The 19,240-nt window shown below is 47.1% G+C and overlaps 1 protein-coding gene across 1 annotated transcript in view; it reads left to right on the top strand.

The window, feature by feature from the left end:
• Positions 1-8,801: 8,801 nt before the first annotated feature.
• VWA5B1 (von Willebrand factor A domain containing 5B1) overlaps positions 8,802-19,240 on the top strand; it is a 44,709-nt gene continuing 34,270 nt past the window's right edge. Inside the window, exons 1-6 of the mRNA XM_049772515.1 lie at positions 8,802-8,940; positions 11,157-11,306; positions 12,873-13,143; positions 16,577-16,722; positions 17,560-17,691; positions 18,446-18,570. Of these exons, the coding sequence (XP_049628472.1) occupies positions 8,802-8,940; positions 11,157-11,306; positions 12,873-13,143; positions 16,577-16,722; positions 17,560-17,691; positions 18,446-18,570 (963 nt within the window). The remainder of the gene's footprint in view (positions 8,941-11,156; positions 11,307-12,872; positions 13,144-16,576; positions 16,723-17,559; positions 17,692-18,445; positions 18,571-19,240) is intronic.

Below are 19,240 nucleotides of genomic sequence, written 5' to 3'. Positions count from 1 at the left end.
ATCCCACAACGGGTATAAGATTAAGGTACTTGCATATGTGCAAACAACTCATATGCACCTAGTTGTGGATTGAACCTGCACCTGAGGCTTCTGGGTAGCATGTGGTAGCTACCTGGATTGCCTTCATCACCCAGTTTTGGTTGTGCCTCTTCAGGGAGTTGATTCCCACCTGGTCATACCTGGGTGATGAGCTACATCATGTACCCTGAGAGGTGGAGAGCAGACCCAAATACCCCATCAAGTCAAAAGCATGTTGTCTGTTTTTCTGAAATGAGGCAGACCAAGGTTCCTGGTTTGGGATGGCTCAGGCTATAAACATATCACCAGGCCTGGGTAACTCAGGAACCAGCACCACAGTGGTGAAGTGTCCATCCTGGACTCACTATCTATGTTCTAGGTAGTTAAGAAATCATCTGGTGCAAAAGAAAAAACAGCCTTTGCCCCATGTCCCTCATTGGGACTGTGTCTCTGAGCAGGTGCCATTGAGTGGCCTCTCCAGATCGGACAGTGGTACAGACAAGGCCCACTTCACAGAGCACGAGAAAGGTTGGGGAGGCACAGACAGTGAGAAGGCACCCAGACCAGCTCACTATGGCTCCCTGCTCAAGTTCCAGCTGTCCCATTAACTGCTATCTCCTAGCATTTCCTGGCCAATTCATTCTAACTCCATAACCAAGTGTTCAACTTGTGCTAACTCAGGTTTCTCACTGTCTCAGGAGCATTCCTAGGCCAGTCACTTAAGGAAGGAAACTTGGGAAATGTTCCCCCCAAATATCACCATCAATAAGAAGTCAACAGAACTTCTAAAAACCATTGAAATCAATCCAGGGATCATGGGTGTAGCATAGTTTTCCAGGTCACCAGAGGTGCCCAATCCTATGTCTCATTAGCATCCTTTAAGAGTAGGGTATACTGGGTACTCTTTCATGATACCCCAAGACTTTAGAGCAATGATGGCGAACCTATGGCATGCGTGCCAGCTGTGGCATGCGAAGGCCTTGCAGCTGGCATGCGGGAAGGTCCACAATTAATATATGTGGCACGACAGGAAGCGAGTGTGCCGGTGTCTGCTTTGCAGCTCACCTGGCAACAGGGCCGGACTGACCATTGGGAGGACGTGCTGGCACTTTGAGGAAATTCTTTGGTTTTGTGTGGCAGTTTGGGCACTCGGCGTCAAAAAGGTTAGCCATCACTGCTCTAGAGGGATTGACTCACAGTTGAGTCAGGAAACCTTCAAGAGAGGAGGTGAGGCCAGGAGTGTGCAGTGCAGGACTTAGCTTCCTGGAAGAGATTATTAGAGCAAAAAGTTGGAGGTTAGACCACAAGAATCAGAATTGGTTTCTGAAGTAGCTGGAAGTGTGAGTACAGGCAGGGTTGAAAGGGGTAGAAGACCATGATCAACAGGTATCAAGACAAACATGTAAGAAGAAAGGAAATAGTTTGATCACTGGGTGTCCATTTAGGCTAGTCTCTATACTGAGTTTCAGATCTCTTCCTCAAGAGTGCAGGCTCAAGTGGATAGTCCTCCAGAAATCAACTGTATGAAATCAGGTAAATGGTGCCCAGGTCTGAATTCCAGGATTTAAGATCTCCTGAATATCACCCAGAAAAGAAATCCAAAGGGATTAATATGAGCTAGAGGCATAAGGATAAGCCAGGTGACGGAGAGGCAGAGATATGCATGGAGGAAAGCAGAAGAGTATAGCACAGAGAAGATCTGGGCTATATATATTTAAAAATTTGCCTCTAATGATAGACCAATTACTTGCTTCACTTTAGTCCTGATCCTAAAGAGTAAAGGCTACAAAAGAGGTAAAGAAGGGGCCGTTGGGAGGAGGTGGCCAGTACCTGATATATTCCATGCCTCCAGTACTTTACCCATGAGATGTTACTTAATACCCATTTTAAAGACTCTGAAATAGTCTTGGTACACTCAGAAAGCTAGATTTAAGGTCACATGCAAATCTGGAGCCATATCTTCAGAAACACAGTGTACAGTGTAAGTATATCCAGGGTACCACATGCAACATGCTTAGGGGCCATAGGAGAAAGTGACCTGAGAAGGATCTTTGTGCCATCCTCTAGTAGAGAGAGAATAAAGATCACACTATAGAAAGAGCTGAGCCCTTCTCTAGGCCATGTGGCCAGGGTATTAGAAGGTACCAAGAGCCTATGCCTGTTTATACGGCTATCCTGAGAGCTTGACTTGAGCAAAGGCACACAAAGTGAATTATTTAGAGTCATGCCTGAGAGGCGTCACATTTTCCAGATGTATTTACTGTTTGTTATTACTGGGGAAGGGGCTTTCCAGGTAGTGCTCAAGAGACCTGGGGTCCTTCCCCATAATACTCAGAAAGCCAAGCTGGAGGCTTAATGCCAGGACCCAGAGACACCATGCCAGGGGTGTCAAGGGTGCTGTGCTGAAGATTGCTCAAGCCACTTCCAGATTGCTCAGAGGATCATGGGGTACCAGCAACCATGCCAGCTACATGTGTCTTAACCCCTATTCTATGTCTCCAGTTCTTTCTTATTTTTAAGAATTGCTGGGGTCAGGTGGTGGTGCAGGACATAAGGCGTCTGCCTTGTGCACGCTAGCCTAGAATGGACCGAGGTTCGATCCCCCTGCAACCCATATGGTCCCCCAAGCCAGAAGCAATTTCTGAGCGCATAGCCAGGAGTGGCCCCTGAGAGTCACTGGGTGTGGCCAAAAAACAAACAAACAAACAAACAAACAAACAAAAAAGAACTGCTTCAATCACTGTGCTATATGCTGGAAAATATATGAGGAAAAGTCAGCTTTGTGTAAGTTCTAAGTTCGAAGACCCTTGTTCTGACTTAATTGTCACTAAGTACTGGCTTGGTCATCATGGCCTGATAGCTATCTCCCGACAGTGCACATGACAACAGTGGATGGTAGTGCTGGCACTCCTGCAGGGGATATGAACTCTTTGATCAGTGCCCTCTGCCTTCTCAGCCTCTGTGTGGTCCTGAGGAGAGCGTTAATTTTGGGGAGCATTCTGCAGCATGGGACCCCAGAGTGAAGTGAATTCAGTGAATATATTTCACAGCCAACACCTAGGCCCAGTGCCTCAAAAAAAGGAGTTTCTGGGGTCTACTGGGTGACAGATGTGGGACTGTGAATGACAGTGGTAACATGGAGAAATGGCACAAACATACAAACAGAGGGGCCCAGATGCAGTCAGTGATAGAAACAGAGTAGGAGGGAATCATACCAAGAAAAAGCAATCACTAACATTTATTGTGGGTGAAACTGGAGTAAGCAGTGTAGAGGAAGGCTCTCCCTTACAATTCTCCCAATAATTCTGGGGAATGAATGACCCATTGTGCAGGAAGAGAAACTGAGTTCTTTTACTTATTTATATTTTGTTTTGGGGTCATATCCAGCGATGCTCAGGGATTATGCCTGGCTCTGCACTCAGAAATCACTCCTGGCAGGCTCGGGGACCATAATGTGTGCCAGGGATCAAACCCTGGTCCATCCCAGGTCAGCCGCATGCATGGCAAATGCCCTATCATTGTGCTATTGCTCTGGCACAAGAAACTGAGTTCTAAAGAAAATGAAGTATTGGTACAGAGGAGGAAAAGGAGGTTGCAGGGGCAAAAGTGGACCTCTCCTCTGTCTTTATCATAGAGAAGTGTTTCAGGAGCCCCCCCACCAAGGGAAGTCAAAGTCAAAGAGAAGCAGAGGGGATCCAACAACACAGGCCTCCTTCTGCTCCTTCACCCCTACTCCATAGCTAGTTAGCAGACAGGGAGCATGGGAGAATTTGGTTAGCTTTGGAAGTGGCTACAGGGGTGCTGGCTACTTAGTTGGCCTGCTCACATAGCAAATATGCCCTTGGAAAGTGGGTACAAGCTGAACTTGCACTTATACGGTCAAATATGCCCCAACAATGTGAGAGCTCGTTTCTAAGTGACCCCGATGAGCAAAGACTACAACCTTGGTCCCTCGCAGGGCCCCCAAAGAAACATGCCTTCAGCCCCCTTAATTTGTATCTAACCCTCTCCCTTCTTAATGCCATGCAAACCCCATTTCAAAAACCCTTGTTGTTCTAATCTAGGCTTTTCCATTTGGGGAGGCTCTTTCTTCCTTCTGCAACAAGTGCAGATGCACCAGAGGAACAAAGCAACCTGGAGAAATGTGAGGTACAGGCTGGATACCTGGTACCTCTCTGGCAGTTGTGTATACCACTCAGCACACTGAGATCAGGCATTTCCTATGCTGATTGCTCCCCTGAATCTCGGTGCCCCCAGAAGACCTTAACTGTGCTAAGATAAAGTTCTCACAAAGGTGATTTTATCATCAAGCAATTCTCTAAGTAAGTGAATTGCCATCCCTGATGGTCCATCCTAATTGTTCAGAACTACAGGCCAGGGTTTCAGGTCATCATTTCTGAGCCCTGATTGCAGACCCGAACCCGAACTATTGCTCTAGTTCTGGAATTCATAGACATTTTGGGTTCCTAAAGAGTGAGACACTGTCCTCAGGCTGAGTACTGTCCATTTTGGTCACCTCTGTGACCATATCTGAAGCTAAGTAGGTGGTTCCCACATACTTTCTTTTTGGGGGTAGTGGTGGAGGAAAGTGTTGGGAACAGAGTGGCAGTGCTCAGGGCTTTCTCCTGGCTCTGTGTTCAGGAATAACTCCTGTCAGTGCTCAGGAGACCATAGGCAATGTCAGGAATCAAACTATCATCGGCATCCTGCAGGGCAAGGGTCTTAACTCCATCAACTATTTATCTTCCATGCACTCATACTTTTCAAATGACATAAAACACATATAATGAGGAGACTGTTCTGGGAAGGAACAAGTGTATCCAGCCCCCACAGTACCCTCAGAAAGCTTGGTAGAGACAACAGTCAGGACATAAACGGAAACTAGAATGTTAAGACCACGGAATTCTAGAAGCTTTGAGCCATTGCCCTGGTCCAGAAAACTTGCCAAACTTGCCCAACTGTGGCGGGATTATTGTTGTTGGTCTGTGGAGGACAGGCTTACCCCTAGAGGGAAAGATTAGAACAAGGATGATAACCCCCTGTGCAAGGTAAATAGACCCAAGAGTACCAAATTGTGGGGTGAGAGAGATGTTCAGCTTGTGCGTAGCAACCAGTCAAGATCCCATAATACAAACATAGGTGAAGATGGGGGGCCCTCAAATGGCCTTCCAGAAGCCTGTCACCCTTTCTCTGGGACAAGTAGGAATTGAGGGCTACAGGCAAGCGGCAGGTTTAACCCCACTGAGCCATAGGTAAGGTCTTCACAGCTCTTGATAGCCTGTGCTATGGCAAGGGGAAGTGGCCTACTATAGGGAAGATTGTAAAAGACAGCAGAGAGAAGCTCCCTCCTGCTTCCCACCCAATGGCTCCCCAGGTGGCCATTGTCTCCCCTTCTCCTGAATACCTAGGAAGCAGGACCACCCAGTCCTGGTCCCATGGAAGACTGAATACAGGAGAATTCAAGGGAATGAGTGAGTCTGGACCATGTGAAGATGGCAAGCCCAGCAGAGGTACTGGTTAGGCCCAGAACTATATGGTCCCCCTAAGCATCATCAGCTGTAACTCTGAAGACCCCTAAGTACCTCTGTATATGACTTAAAGGCACCTGAGCACTGTGGGGGACTGGAGAGCTGTCACCAGCACCATAGCCTTGCACCCATACTATAAACTGCCAGCCTGGTTAACCAGGAATCAACAGATGCATCCTTCTTTTTTTTTTTTTCTTTTTTTTTGGTTTTTGGGTCTCACCCGGCAGTGCTCAGGGGTTACTCCTGGCTCCATGCTCAGAAATTGCTCCTGGCAAGCACGGGGGACCATATGGGACACCGGGATTCGAACCGATGACCTTCTGCATGAAAGGCAAACGCCTTACCTCCATGCTATCTCTCCAGCCCCCAGATGCATCCTTCTAAGCACCACTAGGAAAAGAACACCCAAAGAATAGTAGAATATTCAGCATAATATTACAGAGATGGTTCCATGCCATGCATCCTTTGGGCACCCCCAAAAAGCATGTAATTTTGTCGTTTAGATTATGTACTGCCGAAGGTTGCTGTAAGGAATGAATGATATCATAGATGTGCCAGCACACTTTTAACACTCAGTCCATTTCAGCCACATTACTGTGCTCTTCCCCTTGCTCTTGTCAGGTTCTCCCTACTGCTAAATATAAGTGTTTAAGTAGGGAGCTGTTTCTTATCTTTGTAATCCCAGTGGTTCATTTGGGACCAGGAAAGACAGTAGGTACTGATCAGTGCTGGCCGAATGGATAAAAAATAGGCATTCATTAGTACACCTTCACCCTGGAATTTCAAGTTAACTCTTCCCTCGAGGGTTACTATTGTTCAAGGATCCATTGGGAGTCTTCTCTTTGTTAGCATTGTTTCCTATTCAAGCTATTCTGGACTAAGTTCTGGGCACAGTGTGGAAAGACAGGCCTTGGCAAAACTCTATCCCAAGATGCACTGGTGTTTAAGCCCACATTTGCCTCCCATCTGGCTGCTAATTCCCAAGGCGGCCCACCTCAATTAGCATGCAGGCCAGGAGCAAACACGGATGTGGAGGAGGGAAGAGGGAAGGTGGGCGGCAGGAGACAGGAGATGGACTCCATCCGGAAATGAATTCTGCCATCTTGTTCTGTCTCTTGGGAGTAGTCAGGCTTTGTTGCGGCCACCAGGACAGAGAACAGCCCAAAGGAAGCTCAGCAGCACCTTTCAGATCCTTATCAGCTCCCTGCTGTCACTCAGCCTGCTGAGATAAGCCTGGACTGAAAGCTGTCTGGGCCAGACCCTAATTAAAAGCCACTGTTGAGTCTAGCAGAGAGAACTGGGGCACTGGAGCCTAACTGGTCGGTAAGGAGGACCCTGAAGGGAAGAATTCCCTGCTTTGAGAAGGGGCAGCATAATCAGAGCCTACCCAACAACCTAGACAATCAGGTGGGGGATCTACCACAGTGGAAGAGCAGGAGGGAACCTAAAAAAGGTCTTACATCCCCTTTGCTTCATTTGATTTGCTTTCTCTTCCTTCTTCATCCTTCAAAGGCAAGTGATTACCAGGGAGGTCTTTGGGTCTGAGGGTGCTGTGATCTTCAGCCTGGATGAGACCTATCATCCATACTTATGTTCATCTCACCAGGACTGAGGATGCTCTGAGCAAGAATAGACATGCTCAGATACACAGACCAAAACACACACACCTTTCTTAGGAAGCAAATCTTGGTTCTATGAGAGGAAGGCTTCTAGGGATAAGGGCTCAGCTTTTGGGGGGGTGGGTGGAATGTGCACCCTGAGTTTATACAGAAGCCCATACTGAAAATTCTATGTGTCAAAGTGGGCCTTAGGATTAGACGTGCAAGAAGACAGCAAGTACAAAGATGAAAGTGAGTGGAACACATTTGAGGAATGGAATGGAAGCTGGGAAGTTCCTCAAAGGGTGTCTGTGAGGACATGTTGAGAGAGAAGCCAGGAGCTGGCAGAGCCCAGCCTGCTGTGGGGATGTGAAATGACCTAACAGCTACTGGAAGTCACTGGAGATAGAGAGGTGAGGACATGGAAAACAGCCTAATTTATGTGCTGGAATGTTCTCTTTGGTACAGAGTGGAAGAGGGAGATGCAAAAGGCCAGTGGGGAGCTGCCATTCAGAGTGACTTGGACAGGATGCTGGTGACAGAGAAGAAAGGACACAATGGAATTCAGGGTTTTCAAGAGACTTAAATAAGAGGCTCTGCGATGGCCTGAGTAGTAGGGATTTGGGGTGCAGAATTAGGAATGCCTTCCAAGTTGTCAACCTATATGCCCCTTACTCCCCTCAGTAAAGACTGAAATAGGCAAATGTAAAATAAAAATATCCACCCATTGAGTGAGGCTGCCCCAGGCACTGTGTTTCTAATCCCTCAAACAGATGGGTCTGATGAAGTAAGGTAGAGGAGGAGAAATAATACATCAAGCCAGTGAGTTAAAGATTCATTGGAGCTAGTTTGCTTTTTCCTTCATGGCCTTTCTCTGCCTTGAGCAGCTTCTGCCAAGTGCTGCCTATGTCATTTGCCACCCCTACCCCAGACTCTTTATTATTCAGAACCCCACCCACCAGGGTGGGGGAAGGCCCTGTAATCCAGGTGGGCTTTTACATACCAAAAGAAGAGATTAGTGGGGCTGGAGAGATAGCTCGGAAGTAGGGCATTTGCCTTGCATGCAGAAGGATGGTGGTTCAAATCCCAGCATCCCATATGGTCCCCCAAGCCTGCCAGGAGCGATTTCTGAGCATAGACCCAGGAGTAACCCCTGAGTGCTGCTGGGTGTGACCAAAAAACCAAAAAAAAAAAAAAAAAGGTTAGGGAAATGGGAAGTTGGGGGGTTACAGGCAAACAAGTCAGAGAAAGAGGGAGTCTGGTAGTTATTTCCAGATTGTCATGTCAAGGAGAAAGTCTAGGACTCATGATCCAGGAGCTGACAGAGGCAGGTGCCTGCCAAGCCACTCTCCAGAGAAGAAAGAACACAGCATCCTCTCTCATCTTCCCTGGGGACCCTTGTACTTGGGCCCCTAACTGTGCTCTAAGTTGAGGTGCTGGTGCAAATCTTGCAGCTCCTTTCTCCTAGGAGAGACAAGAAATGGCAGGACCACTTCTCAGGGACTGTATGGTACCAAGATGCAATACTGAGACTCACCCACTAGAAGTGCCAAGAGGTCCTTGGGATACCAAGAGGGAGAGAGGACCCGTCTCCCACTCTCTGTTTTGTTGTTTTTTTTTGACTCTTACAGACCCTGAAGGCTGAGTAGCCAGCAGGATGCCAGGTCTGCTGAACCAAAACACAGGAGCATTCCTGCCCCTCACCTCGTCTGAAGTCACGTCTTTTGTCAGTGGTTATGCCCTGGGACTCACTGCCTCCCTCACTTATGGCAATCTGGAGCCTCAACCCTTCCAGGGTAAGGAGCCCTCTGAGGGTTGTCCAGGGCCACCCTCTTATTATCCTGATGACCCCAAGCAAGTCCCATGACTTTTCTAGGTCCCAGCTCATCTGTAAGATGTACAACAGTTTCGTCCTGCATGCATCCAAGCTGGCAACAAATAGATCAAAATGGGAGCCCACCTACTTTCTCAAGGAACCTCAGACTAGCATAGAAGCAGAGAGAGCCAGAAACTCCCAGTCCTAAGCTCTTATTCCTGCACATTCTTGGGGGGAAAATCCCTGTGGAAATCAGGATCCAAGTGAGCCCAGAAATGAAAGAGGAACAAATAAGCTAACACCTAAGGAATGACAGTGGGGATGAAGCCAATTGGTTAATATCAGTGAGGCAGTGGGGAGAATGAAAGGGCATTGCCTGCAAGGAGCCTTTTGTACCTCAAATGCCTCTATGGGGTCTAGTAGAGGTTGCCATGGAGGTTTGCTATGGTTAAAATTCCTTCTCACCCACAGAATGCGGACTTCTAGTTCCCAATCTGTGGATACCATCCTGATGGTTCCTGGGCAGAGTAAATGGCTCTGTGAAAGAAAATGAGAGAAAGTGACTGGTTGAGGAAATCTGGGGCCCAGGATGTTAAATTACTAAATTCCTTGAGGACAAAGTTTTTAGGTTTACCACCTACAGAGAGAGAGTGTGTGTGTTTCCTTTTATAGATAAGGAGATGGAGGCCAGAGTTTGTAGAAGGCTCACCCTCTGTGCCAATCACTATTAGTGAACAGATTAAGCAAGAGCAAATCACCTAGCATCTCCTTGTGGTTCCTGAACCCAGACTCACTCAGGCTCCAGGGAAGAAAGGCAGAGACCAGACCCTGTCTAGAACTTCTGAACTCAAAAAGCGCAATCACAAAACATGCATGTGCTTGGAAATTTGGCGAGGCACTAAGTTTATATAGCTGTCAGCAGGGGCCAAAGAGATAGTACAGTGGATAGAACATTTGCCTTGCATGCTGCTGACCCATGTTTGATTCTCAGAACCCCCATGCAGTAACTCAAATTCCACAAGAAGTGACCCTTAAACACAAAGTCAGGAGTAATCCATGAATACTGCCAGGTGTTAGAAAAACAACTTTCTGGCAGACCAGAGAAAGCACAATGGACTGAGCTTGTAAAAGGCCCAGTTCTCAGTTTGACCTCCACCACACTCTATAACTGCTGAGTGTGGCCCCCAAATAAACCAAAAACAAACACCCTGGGCAGGTGCTCTGGGACACAGAGCCCAGTGTATGGTGAATCTTGATCCACATCATCCAAGAACCTGGTCAAGGCTTCATTATCTGCATTTTATATGCAGAGTTGTGAAGTAAGAGGTCACTGGCAAGGAAAGGTGCTTGGATGGGGTGAGAACCCATGTCCGTTCTCTCTAGTCTCAGTTTCTGGTGTTGAGGGCCCTCCACAGGTGGATTTGTCAGGCCTACTCCACAAGTCAGACAAAAACTACATTTCTAACTAAAGAGAAAAGCATTCTTATTCTAAATGTAGATAAATTTGGAACCCATCTTGACTAGGAAGCACAACAGAACCAGGAAATCAATTAAACACAATTATTTGTTAAGTTTTCCTTAGGAACAGTCCTTAGTATTTTTATTATTTTTTAAATTTTGTTGTTGCTGTTGTTTGTGCCACATCTGGCAGTGCCCAGGTTTTCTCCTGGTGCAGCACTCAAGGATCATTCCTGGTGGGGCTTGGATTCCCATATGTGGTGCTGAGGATCAAACCCAGGTCAGCCATGTGCAGGCAAATGGCTAATCTTGCTGTATTCTCTCTCTCTCTTTCTCTCTCTCTCCCTCTCTCCCTCTCTCCTTCTCTCTCTTTTTCTCTCTCTCTTTCTCTCTCTTCTCTTTTCTCTCTCTCTCTTTCTCTCTCTCTTTTCTCTCTCTTTCTCTCTCTGGCCCCAATCCTTAGTTTTAATTCTGGAAAATCAAAGTGTTTTTGTTTCCTCCAAAAATAAAAATAATTTAGACTCAAGAAAAAAAAAACAGAAGTGCTAACTCCTCCACCCTCACAGAGTAAGGAAGAGGGGACAGATGTCCCCTGTAGGTCCCTCCTGACCCCTACTCTCACCCACTCCTCTATGCCCCAGATTCTCCATCTAAGATTCAGTGAAATGAAGTTCCAGGTTCTTGCCCAGTTCTGGGGTGGGTTTGGGCATCCCACAATGCTGGGTCTTGCTCTGGCAGGCCTCTTTGTGTACCCTCTGGATGAGTACACCACAGTGATTGGCTTTGAAGCGATCATTGCTGACCGCATTGTGACAGTACAGATCAAGGACAAAGCCAAGCTTGAGAGCTGCCAACTGGATACCAGCTACATGGGAGCCACTGTCACAGGTAAGGTGGCCAGGAGGACTGTGGGAGGGCCTGAACAGGGCCTGAGTCAGTCTCAGGCTGACAGAGAGAAGGCACTGAACTCGGAGCTAGAGATCCTGAGATGGAACCTAGTGTGATGTGATGTGGGACCAATTCTTAACCTCTCTGAACTTTACCTCACTGTCTGCAAATTAGTGGGAGTGCTTGCTCTTTACACTTTGAAAGTGTGAAGGTCATTAAAGGAGGAATGATACTAGAACAGCAGGCTCCTGACATTCACAAGGGGTAGAACAAATCAGATCAGGATTTTTTCCAGGGCTGTGACCTCCTTGCAGTGTGAGTTGGATAAGATATTCAACATCATCTCTGAGATGGATCTTACTGTGATTCCCACTGAGCTCAAGCACATACATGAAGCACGCACCTCAGTTCCTGCTATATGGAACTCCAGTCAGCAGTAGGATACCTGTCTCTGCTCTTGAGGCTGCTAAGTTTCAGAGACGGTGACTGATTCAAAAATACATTTATATGAGGGTCAGAACCAGGGCTTGAATCCATAGTAGGTGAGATTCCTATTAGATCTGAGGTCAATATAGTTTGTTCTCCTGATCATTCAGATATTCAAGAATCTTGTTTTCAGGGCAAGAGAGAGAGAGAGAGCACATTGGCTAGGGTAGTTGTCTTGCATGCAGATGATCTGGTTTTAATGTCCTGTATCCCATATGGTCCCCTGAGTGTACAAGGAATGATCCTTCAGCACAGAGCCAAAAGTAACCTCTGAGCACTACTGGGTGTGGCCCAAAAAAACAACCAAACAAAAATCATTTTTTCCTTTGGTAAATTAAGATAGTTTTATTAAAACTTACTTACAAAGATGTGAGGGAAGAGAAAGCAGTGTGTGTCCAAGAATGAACATCAACTTCTCTAGAGAGGATATAAGCTAGCAAAGGAACACATAGACAAGCCAGAAAGATATATGTTCAAGAGAAAACATGGTCTTGAAGAACTAGCAAGATGTTCAAAATCTTAATGCATGCTCATTGTATATGGAATACTGTCACCCTCACAATTTTAGGGATTCTCACAGTCTGGAACTGCCAGTAACCAAGACAAGAGATCTGGATATGTCAAAGATGGGTGGAGTGGTCCAGACTAGAACCAAGACAAAATATATGTATGTATACATATATATTTATATATGTGTATATATGCATATATATATATATATATATATATAGAATGAACATTAAAGAATAAGCATGCGGAAGAATATGGATAAAAAATAGGCAGGTGCTTGAATGTGGTTCTTAGGAAGTAGAGTCTGACATTGGAGACATGACCCCTGCTGGGCTTTCATGGTTTCAGGTCTCCCACTTCCAAGGGGAAGTGACAGCAGTCCACCCACCCCCAATCCCAGCTATTGAGATGCACATTTATTGAGTGAGTTATTTTCTGGGTAACTCAACCTTCTAGAATGAGTCCTTTCTACCATCAGCAAATTGGGCTTCCCAAACTGGTGGCATTGCAAGTGTATAGGGGACCTGGAGTGACCAGTCCATGATCCCTAACTGTTGACCTAACCCTTAGGGAACTTTACACAAGATGGTGCTCCCTTCACCACTCAGTACTGGCCTCCAGGCAAGGTGCCTTTGGATGAGGATTTGGAAAGGATCCTGTTTGTGGTCAACCTGGGGACCATCACCCCCATGGAGAATATTACCGTCTTCATCAGCACCTCCTCAGAGCTCCCAACCCTGCCCAATGGGGCTGTACAGGTGATGTTGCCTGCCGTCTGCGTCCCCATTGTGTCCCACCTCTGCACCGATGACATTGACACTGCCAATCAACATACCCAAGGGTAAGAGTCCCCTGCACAAGTGGTTGTGGGAGTGGGTGAGGAAATTGGGACTAAGAGGATAAAGTTATGGGGCATAGAAGGGGGCTCCCAGCTTCCCTCTGACTAATGGTTTCTCTCCAATCATGTGGAGCATACTTAATAGCCTGCCTGAAGGGCTCTGATGGGAATGGGCCAAAAGTTCTAGATCTTAGACAGGTCAGCATCAGCACCCCAAGTTTTGTTTCTTCACACACAAGAGGTATTTACTGAGCAGACTATGTGTGACACAACATGGACTGCCGGGGCCAGAATGATAGAGTTACTGCCTTGGCAGAAAACAGTGCAGAAACAACTTCTCCTCATGACATCCTTAAGGCACAGCTAAGGGTGCTTATACTGTATGCTGATTCGCTACACCAAATGGATGGGACCAGAAGACCAGCACTGGCCTGGCACTGAGAGGCCAGCTGCCCGTGCTACTCTGAGAAGTTAAACTGTAACGGGGTGTGTGAGCACCACACATATTTTCTCCTGAGTTTCTCCTGAGGTGAGAAACTCTTGGACAGAAGCCCCAGGGGAGGCAAGATGTAGCCCAAAGAGGAAGTGAGATGAGGCCACAGAGATGCAGGCTGAGGTTGCAGAGACACTTTGCCTTTCTTCCCAAAGCAACAAAGTGGCTCTAAGGACACTAAAGTGGGGCTTTCACAGTCCAGAGAGGGGAGCCCTGGGCAGTGTGTCTGCACTCTGATAAACTTAAAAGGAAAAGGAAGTGGGCATTTATCCAGGGCATCAAAACCTGAGAATGGACTACTCTAATCTCATGACTGAGGAAGTCATTTCCTCTATTGAAGATGAATGCCTGCTAAGCACTGATGCATTTTGAAACCGTGCATTTTATTCTATGAGTGTGAATTTTTTGAGTATTTATTTTGCTTTGGGGCCACACCCAACAGTGCTCAGGAGCAACACATAGCTGAGTGCACAGAGTATTGCTCTCAGTATAGTGCTGGGACTTAAACCCAGGGCCTCGCATATACAAGGTAAATGCTCTGCCACAAAACCGAATCCTAGTCCAACCCATGCAAATTTTAAAAATTGATTTCAAGTGCTTGAATAAAAATATTCCAACTTCAAAGTAATAATACTAAATAATAGGCTCCATAGTATCCTGAGATTAAAGATTATACTTGCAATTCATTACCAGCTCAATTATTTAAATCCCCACCAATCTTTAAGCCAAGTTGGAATCCAGGAGGATGTGTCACACTTATCTAAGTGCTTCACACATGCCCTAGAAAGGGTTTTAGGACAGCTGATATCTGGTTCCCTAGGGAATGAAAGCAGGGTATAGAGAATATGCTGTCACAGCCCTGACATCACCTGATTGGAGGGTGGGGGGCAAGAGATAATAGTCATAGCAGATAAAGTGATGAGTTTTATAAAGTTAAGTGCTCTTGACGAGTGGAGTGGGTGTTGCTTTTTCAGCAGCACAGAAAGGGTTCTATTAGTATGGGAGGCCTGCCCTGAATGAAGGTAGCAAGCAGAAGGAGCATAAAGTGCTAAGTTCTGCTTCAGAATGGGCTGGGACTGATAAAAGTTGAAGGCTCCCAGGCCACTCAGAACAGAAGTAGGAGGAAGTCGATGAGTAGTTGACAGGTCCAGCCTTTATCTCAGGGGAAGCACAGAGGGAAGAGATGTGTATACACAGTGGGGAAGCTGGCAGAAGGTCTATTGTTCCCAGACCAGACTACACCAGCCACTGATCTAAGTGCTATGCTGACACAAGACTCGACACATTTCAGGGGCAGGCCTGAAAAGACTGGGGCTATTAAAGACCTTGGTAGGCCAGGGATCAAGAGGCAAGTGGTTTTTGATCTGGTTGCTCTGATCCACTTACAAATGCCCATGCCAACAAGTGGTGCTGGCAGAGAAGTTCTTGGAAGAAGCTGGAAATCCCTAGGAATCATGTGTCTCCAAGTGATCTGGAAAAATAAATACCAAGTGTCAATGAGGCAAGGGGGAGAAGGAATTAAAAATTCTTGCTCATCACTCAAGGCAAAGACCCAAAGAGTCATCCTAGAGGGCATTTTGGCAATTTCCAATGTATGCTCTTTGATTCAGGAATCCCAAAGAAACTGGGTAAAGGGGATACCGAAGGGCATCTTTATGATGGCAACACATGTGGGCTCTGAGGGTCAAAAGAACAATATCACAGCTTCCCTAATGCAAAGCAATGTCACTAGCAAAGAGTCTGATTTCTAGACAGCCTTGTTAGCAGTTCTCAATCACAGCATTAAGGATCTTGGAGGAGAATAAATGGTTAAGGTGCTTGCCTTGTAAATGGCCAACTCAGTTCAATGACTGGTAATCTATAGCACCAACAGAAGTAACCCCTGACTGCCACACATCCCAAGAAATGAAAAAAATTTATAATTAATTAATTAATTAAAATAGCATTGAGGGATAGAGATTGCTCATATGACAGAGTACATGCCTTGCAAGGCTTTGAGTTTGATTCCTGATGCTGCATAACCAACCCCTTGAGCACTGGAAGGTATGGCCCTGGTAGCCCTCAGAAGCCTCAACAGCCAAATAGGCTAAGTTCAACCTGGAGTGGCTTTGGGGTCTTGATCACTGCCAAATATAGTACATTTAATTTTTTTTTAATTTTTAAAAAGCAATCCCAAAACCAGCACTAAGTGGTGAGAAAGGAAATTGAAGGGAATTCATAACACAGAGCACTCCTTTCTATTTAACATATATACAACGAACACTTCTGCATTGGACCTGGATGCACACATATTTAAGGACATAATACAAAGTGCCTGGAGTGGGGTGACAGGAGTAGATAGAAAGCCAAAAAAGGGAAAGACCCAGAAAGAAGCCCAGACCTCAGTGTTCAGTGGGTGGCTCTTTGCTAAGCACTGGCTCCTGACAGCTAGTTCAACATTTTCCCCATTTCACTGATGAGTAAACCAAGCTTTAGAAGAGTAGGACTTATGACAGGACTCAGGCTCCTGGGCACTAGACAGGAATATAGAAGTAGTATGAAGTGGTACCAACCTCATTGTGCAGTTTTGCTCACCTAGGAGAGGGGTACAAGACTCACCTGGTCCAAATTGTGGGAACTTACTCCTGTTTCCTCATCACCCTAGATTGTTTCCCTGTGTGGTTGGGGCGGGGGGGGGGGGGACAGACAAGGAGGTGAAGTAGAGCTGTGTTCCAGATTGCAGACCATCTCTTAGGTTGGTAGCTGTGCATGTCCCCAGGTCAGGTTGAGTGGGACAGTCCCAGCAGAGGGTGACAAGAAGCTCCTCAGACCCCTTTAGGGTGGTGCTTCAAGGTACCAGGGTTGTCTGGGATTCGTTGTCCTCCCATGTCTTTTCATGTTGGCCCCCTGCCTTAGCCCTGGCTTCCTGCATTTTCGTCCTCCTCCTTTTGGCCCCCTTCCCAGCAAAGACAAGCATTGCTTCAGCGCCAAGGCCCTGGACTCCTGGAACAAGCTGTGCCTGGCAGCTCTCCTGGACACCAGTGTGTCTAACCCCATGGAATACGACTTCAGCTTTCAGCTAGAGATCCGGGGACCGTGCCTACTTGCAGGTGAGAGATGGCTACACAGACTGAGTTGGGGGTGAATGGGAGCCAATCTGTCAGGGGACTGGGGTGGGTTTCAGGCCTAAAACTACCAGGAATGAAGGGGGGGAGATAAAGATGGAAAAGCTGCTGAGTCTAATGGAAGAGAAGCCAAAGGACAGGGCCTTTCAAGGACCTCCATTTCCTACTCTTGAGATATGCCTAGGACAAGCTTCTGAGTTATCCCATCTTGAGTCCATGGCTTCCTTGGTGGTGCTGAGGTCTCTCATAGAGGTTATGTCATCGGGCTGCTCCCCATTCTCACCCTGCATCTCAGGTTCACCTAGGAACTAGCACCATACTGTATTCCCCCACCCCTCACTCCCACACCAGCTCACAAAATTGGTCCAGGCCATGCTCTGGGAGCTAGCTAGATTGTCAGAGATCCAGAGGCTATGAAAGGGCAACCTCACCAAGAACCAGTGTCCTGATGGTCCCCTCCCCAAGACACATTGGACCTCAGTTCTATTCATGAGCATCCCTCAGAGGAGCACAGCAACAAGAGACATTTAAGGGGTGCTCACCCACCGAGGGAATTCTGAGCTCCTTAAAGCCGTGTGTTCTGAGAAAACAAATCCCTGGATTCCCCTACTTGACCTTAGGGTAGCCAGGGCCATTCGACTTCCTCTATCTGATCCCTCATTTTGCAGATGATAAAACTGAGGTGGCCTGGAGATGGTGACAAAAGTCAGGAACCCCCATAGGACTCAGTTAGCAGTCATCTCTGCCCTAGGCAGTAATGTCTCTTCCAAGCCCCTCCTTGTCCTGGGGCTCCTAAACCCACCCTGCTTTTCTGTGTCCCAGGAGTCGAGAGTCCCACCCATGAGATCAGAGCGGATGCCGCCCCTTCTGCCTGTTCAGCCAAGAGCATCATCGTCACATTGGCCAGCAAGCACACCTTTGACAGGCCCGTGGAGATCCACATCCACCCCAGCGGTACAGAGGCGGGGGAGGAAAGAGCCCACCCAAGGGGTCCCCATTGGCAAGCAGGGATGAGTGACAGAAAAAAAATGCCAACTGCCTACTCCCTGGTTTATTTGCCCTGTCTGGCAGAATGGAACATCTTGTGTCCTAATTTTAGTTCTAGAGGATCTGGAGTTTCATCCAACCTTCACATACTGTACCTCCAGGCCTTCACTGTGTCTCCAGGCCAGTGAGTAGCAAGCCCAGGCAGCTTTGAATTTCTAACACAGAGAGGACATGGAGCTCTGAACCTCAGGAAACAATTCCTATGTCTTTAAGAAGTCAGGGAGGGGTCAGAGAGATAGGACATCAGGATAGGACAGTGATTTCTTTGAACAGTGCTGAGCCTGGTTTGATCCCTGGTACCAAATATGATCTCCTGAGCACTGCCCACAAGAGATCTCTGAGCACAGAGCAAGGAATAAATTCCGAGGACTGCTGAATGTGCCCCCCAAAAGGAAAAGAGGCCCCAAAATGCCAGAATCTTAAAAAAAAACTGGCCCCATCCCACTTCCATTTTATAGATGGGCAGAGGCTCAATGAGAAACCATGAGGCCCCCTTTTTATAGGCTCTCCTACCTCTTCGCAATGGAGTCTTCTACTACCCCAACTTCACTCTTTAGCTAATGGGAGTCCCCTATCCTGGTGCAGATCCTGTCCCTAAACCCAAGCCCTGGCACTGCCCTTATCCCAGGCCAGGTGCCAAGGATTGGTGTTTTCTCCACAGAGCCCCACATGCCTCATGTCTTGGTGGAGAAGGGAGACATGACCCTGGGAGAATTCATGCAGCATCTGCAGGGCAGAGCAGATTTCATCAAAGGCATGAAGAAGGACAGACGTGCAGAGCACAAGGTGAGTAGATGCTGGACACCTGGGACATCGTGATACAGGGCACACCATGGGTGGGCCAGGGACACTGGCACAAAAATGGAGGTGAAGTAGTAACTCACCTTCAGCACTCAGCATACTGGTGACAGAGCCCCAACACTAAGTGCTTCTTACTTCTCATGCAGAGAGCCTTCATTGTAGGTGCCCTGCCTCAGCCTCCTCTAGGTTGTTCCATCCACAAGGGCACCCAGAAGTCTGCAACCAGATACCACCCCCTTCTTCTTGTCCAATAGATCATCTCTTTTCCATCCAGGGCTCACTCTTTGACTTTATTCTTTGGACCCTTGTTCTGCTTCCCTCTCTCCTGAAAAATGAAGCTCAGCTGAGGGTATGAGAAAGGCAGGACAAGTAAGGGCTGAGCCACAAGTTATTTTAACTACATCTCTCCTGTTCAGGTGATTCCTGAATGCCAGAGAGGTTTATAAACATGGTCTCTGAGCTGGGGAGGTGGCTCAGGAGTCAGAGGTGCATGCCCTATATGTGCATACTGCATCACCAGGATGACTCCAGACACCTCTGCTGGTTCCAGCACAACATTTTTTGACTCAGCAACTAAGTATTACTAGGAGTGACCCTTTATCTCTAAGGTTTGTTTGATTCACCACAGGAAAAAAAATGATAACACACATTTTTT

The sequence above is a fragment of the Suncus etruscus genome, chromosome 4, assembly GCF_024139225.1.
Source record: "Suncus etruscus isolate mSunEtr1 chromosome 4, mSunEtr1.pri.cur, whole genome shotgun sequence".
In the NCBI taxonomy this organism is placed as follows: domain Eukaryota; kingdom Metazoa; phylum Chordata; class Mammalia; order Eulipotyphla; family Soricidae; genus Suncus; species Suncus etruscus.
Note: the sequence above shows the minus strand (reverse complement) of the source record. Positions and strands in the feature narration are given on the sequence as shown.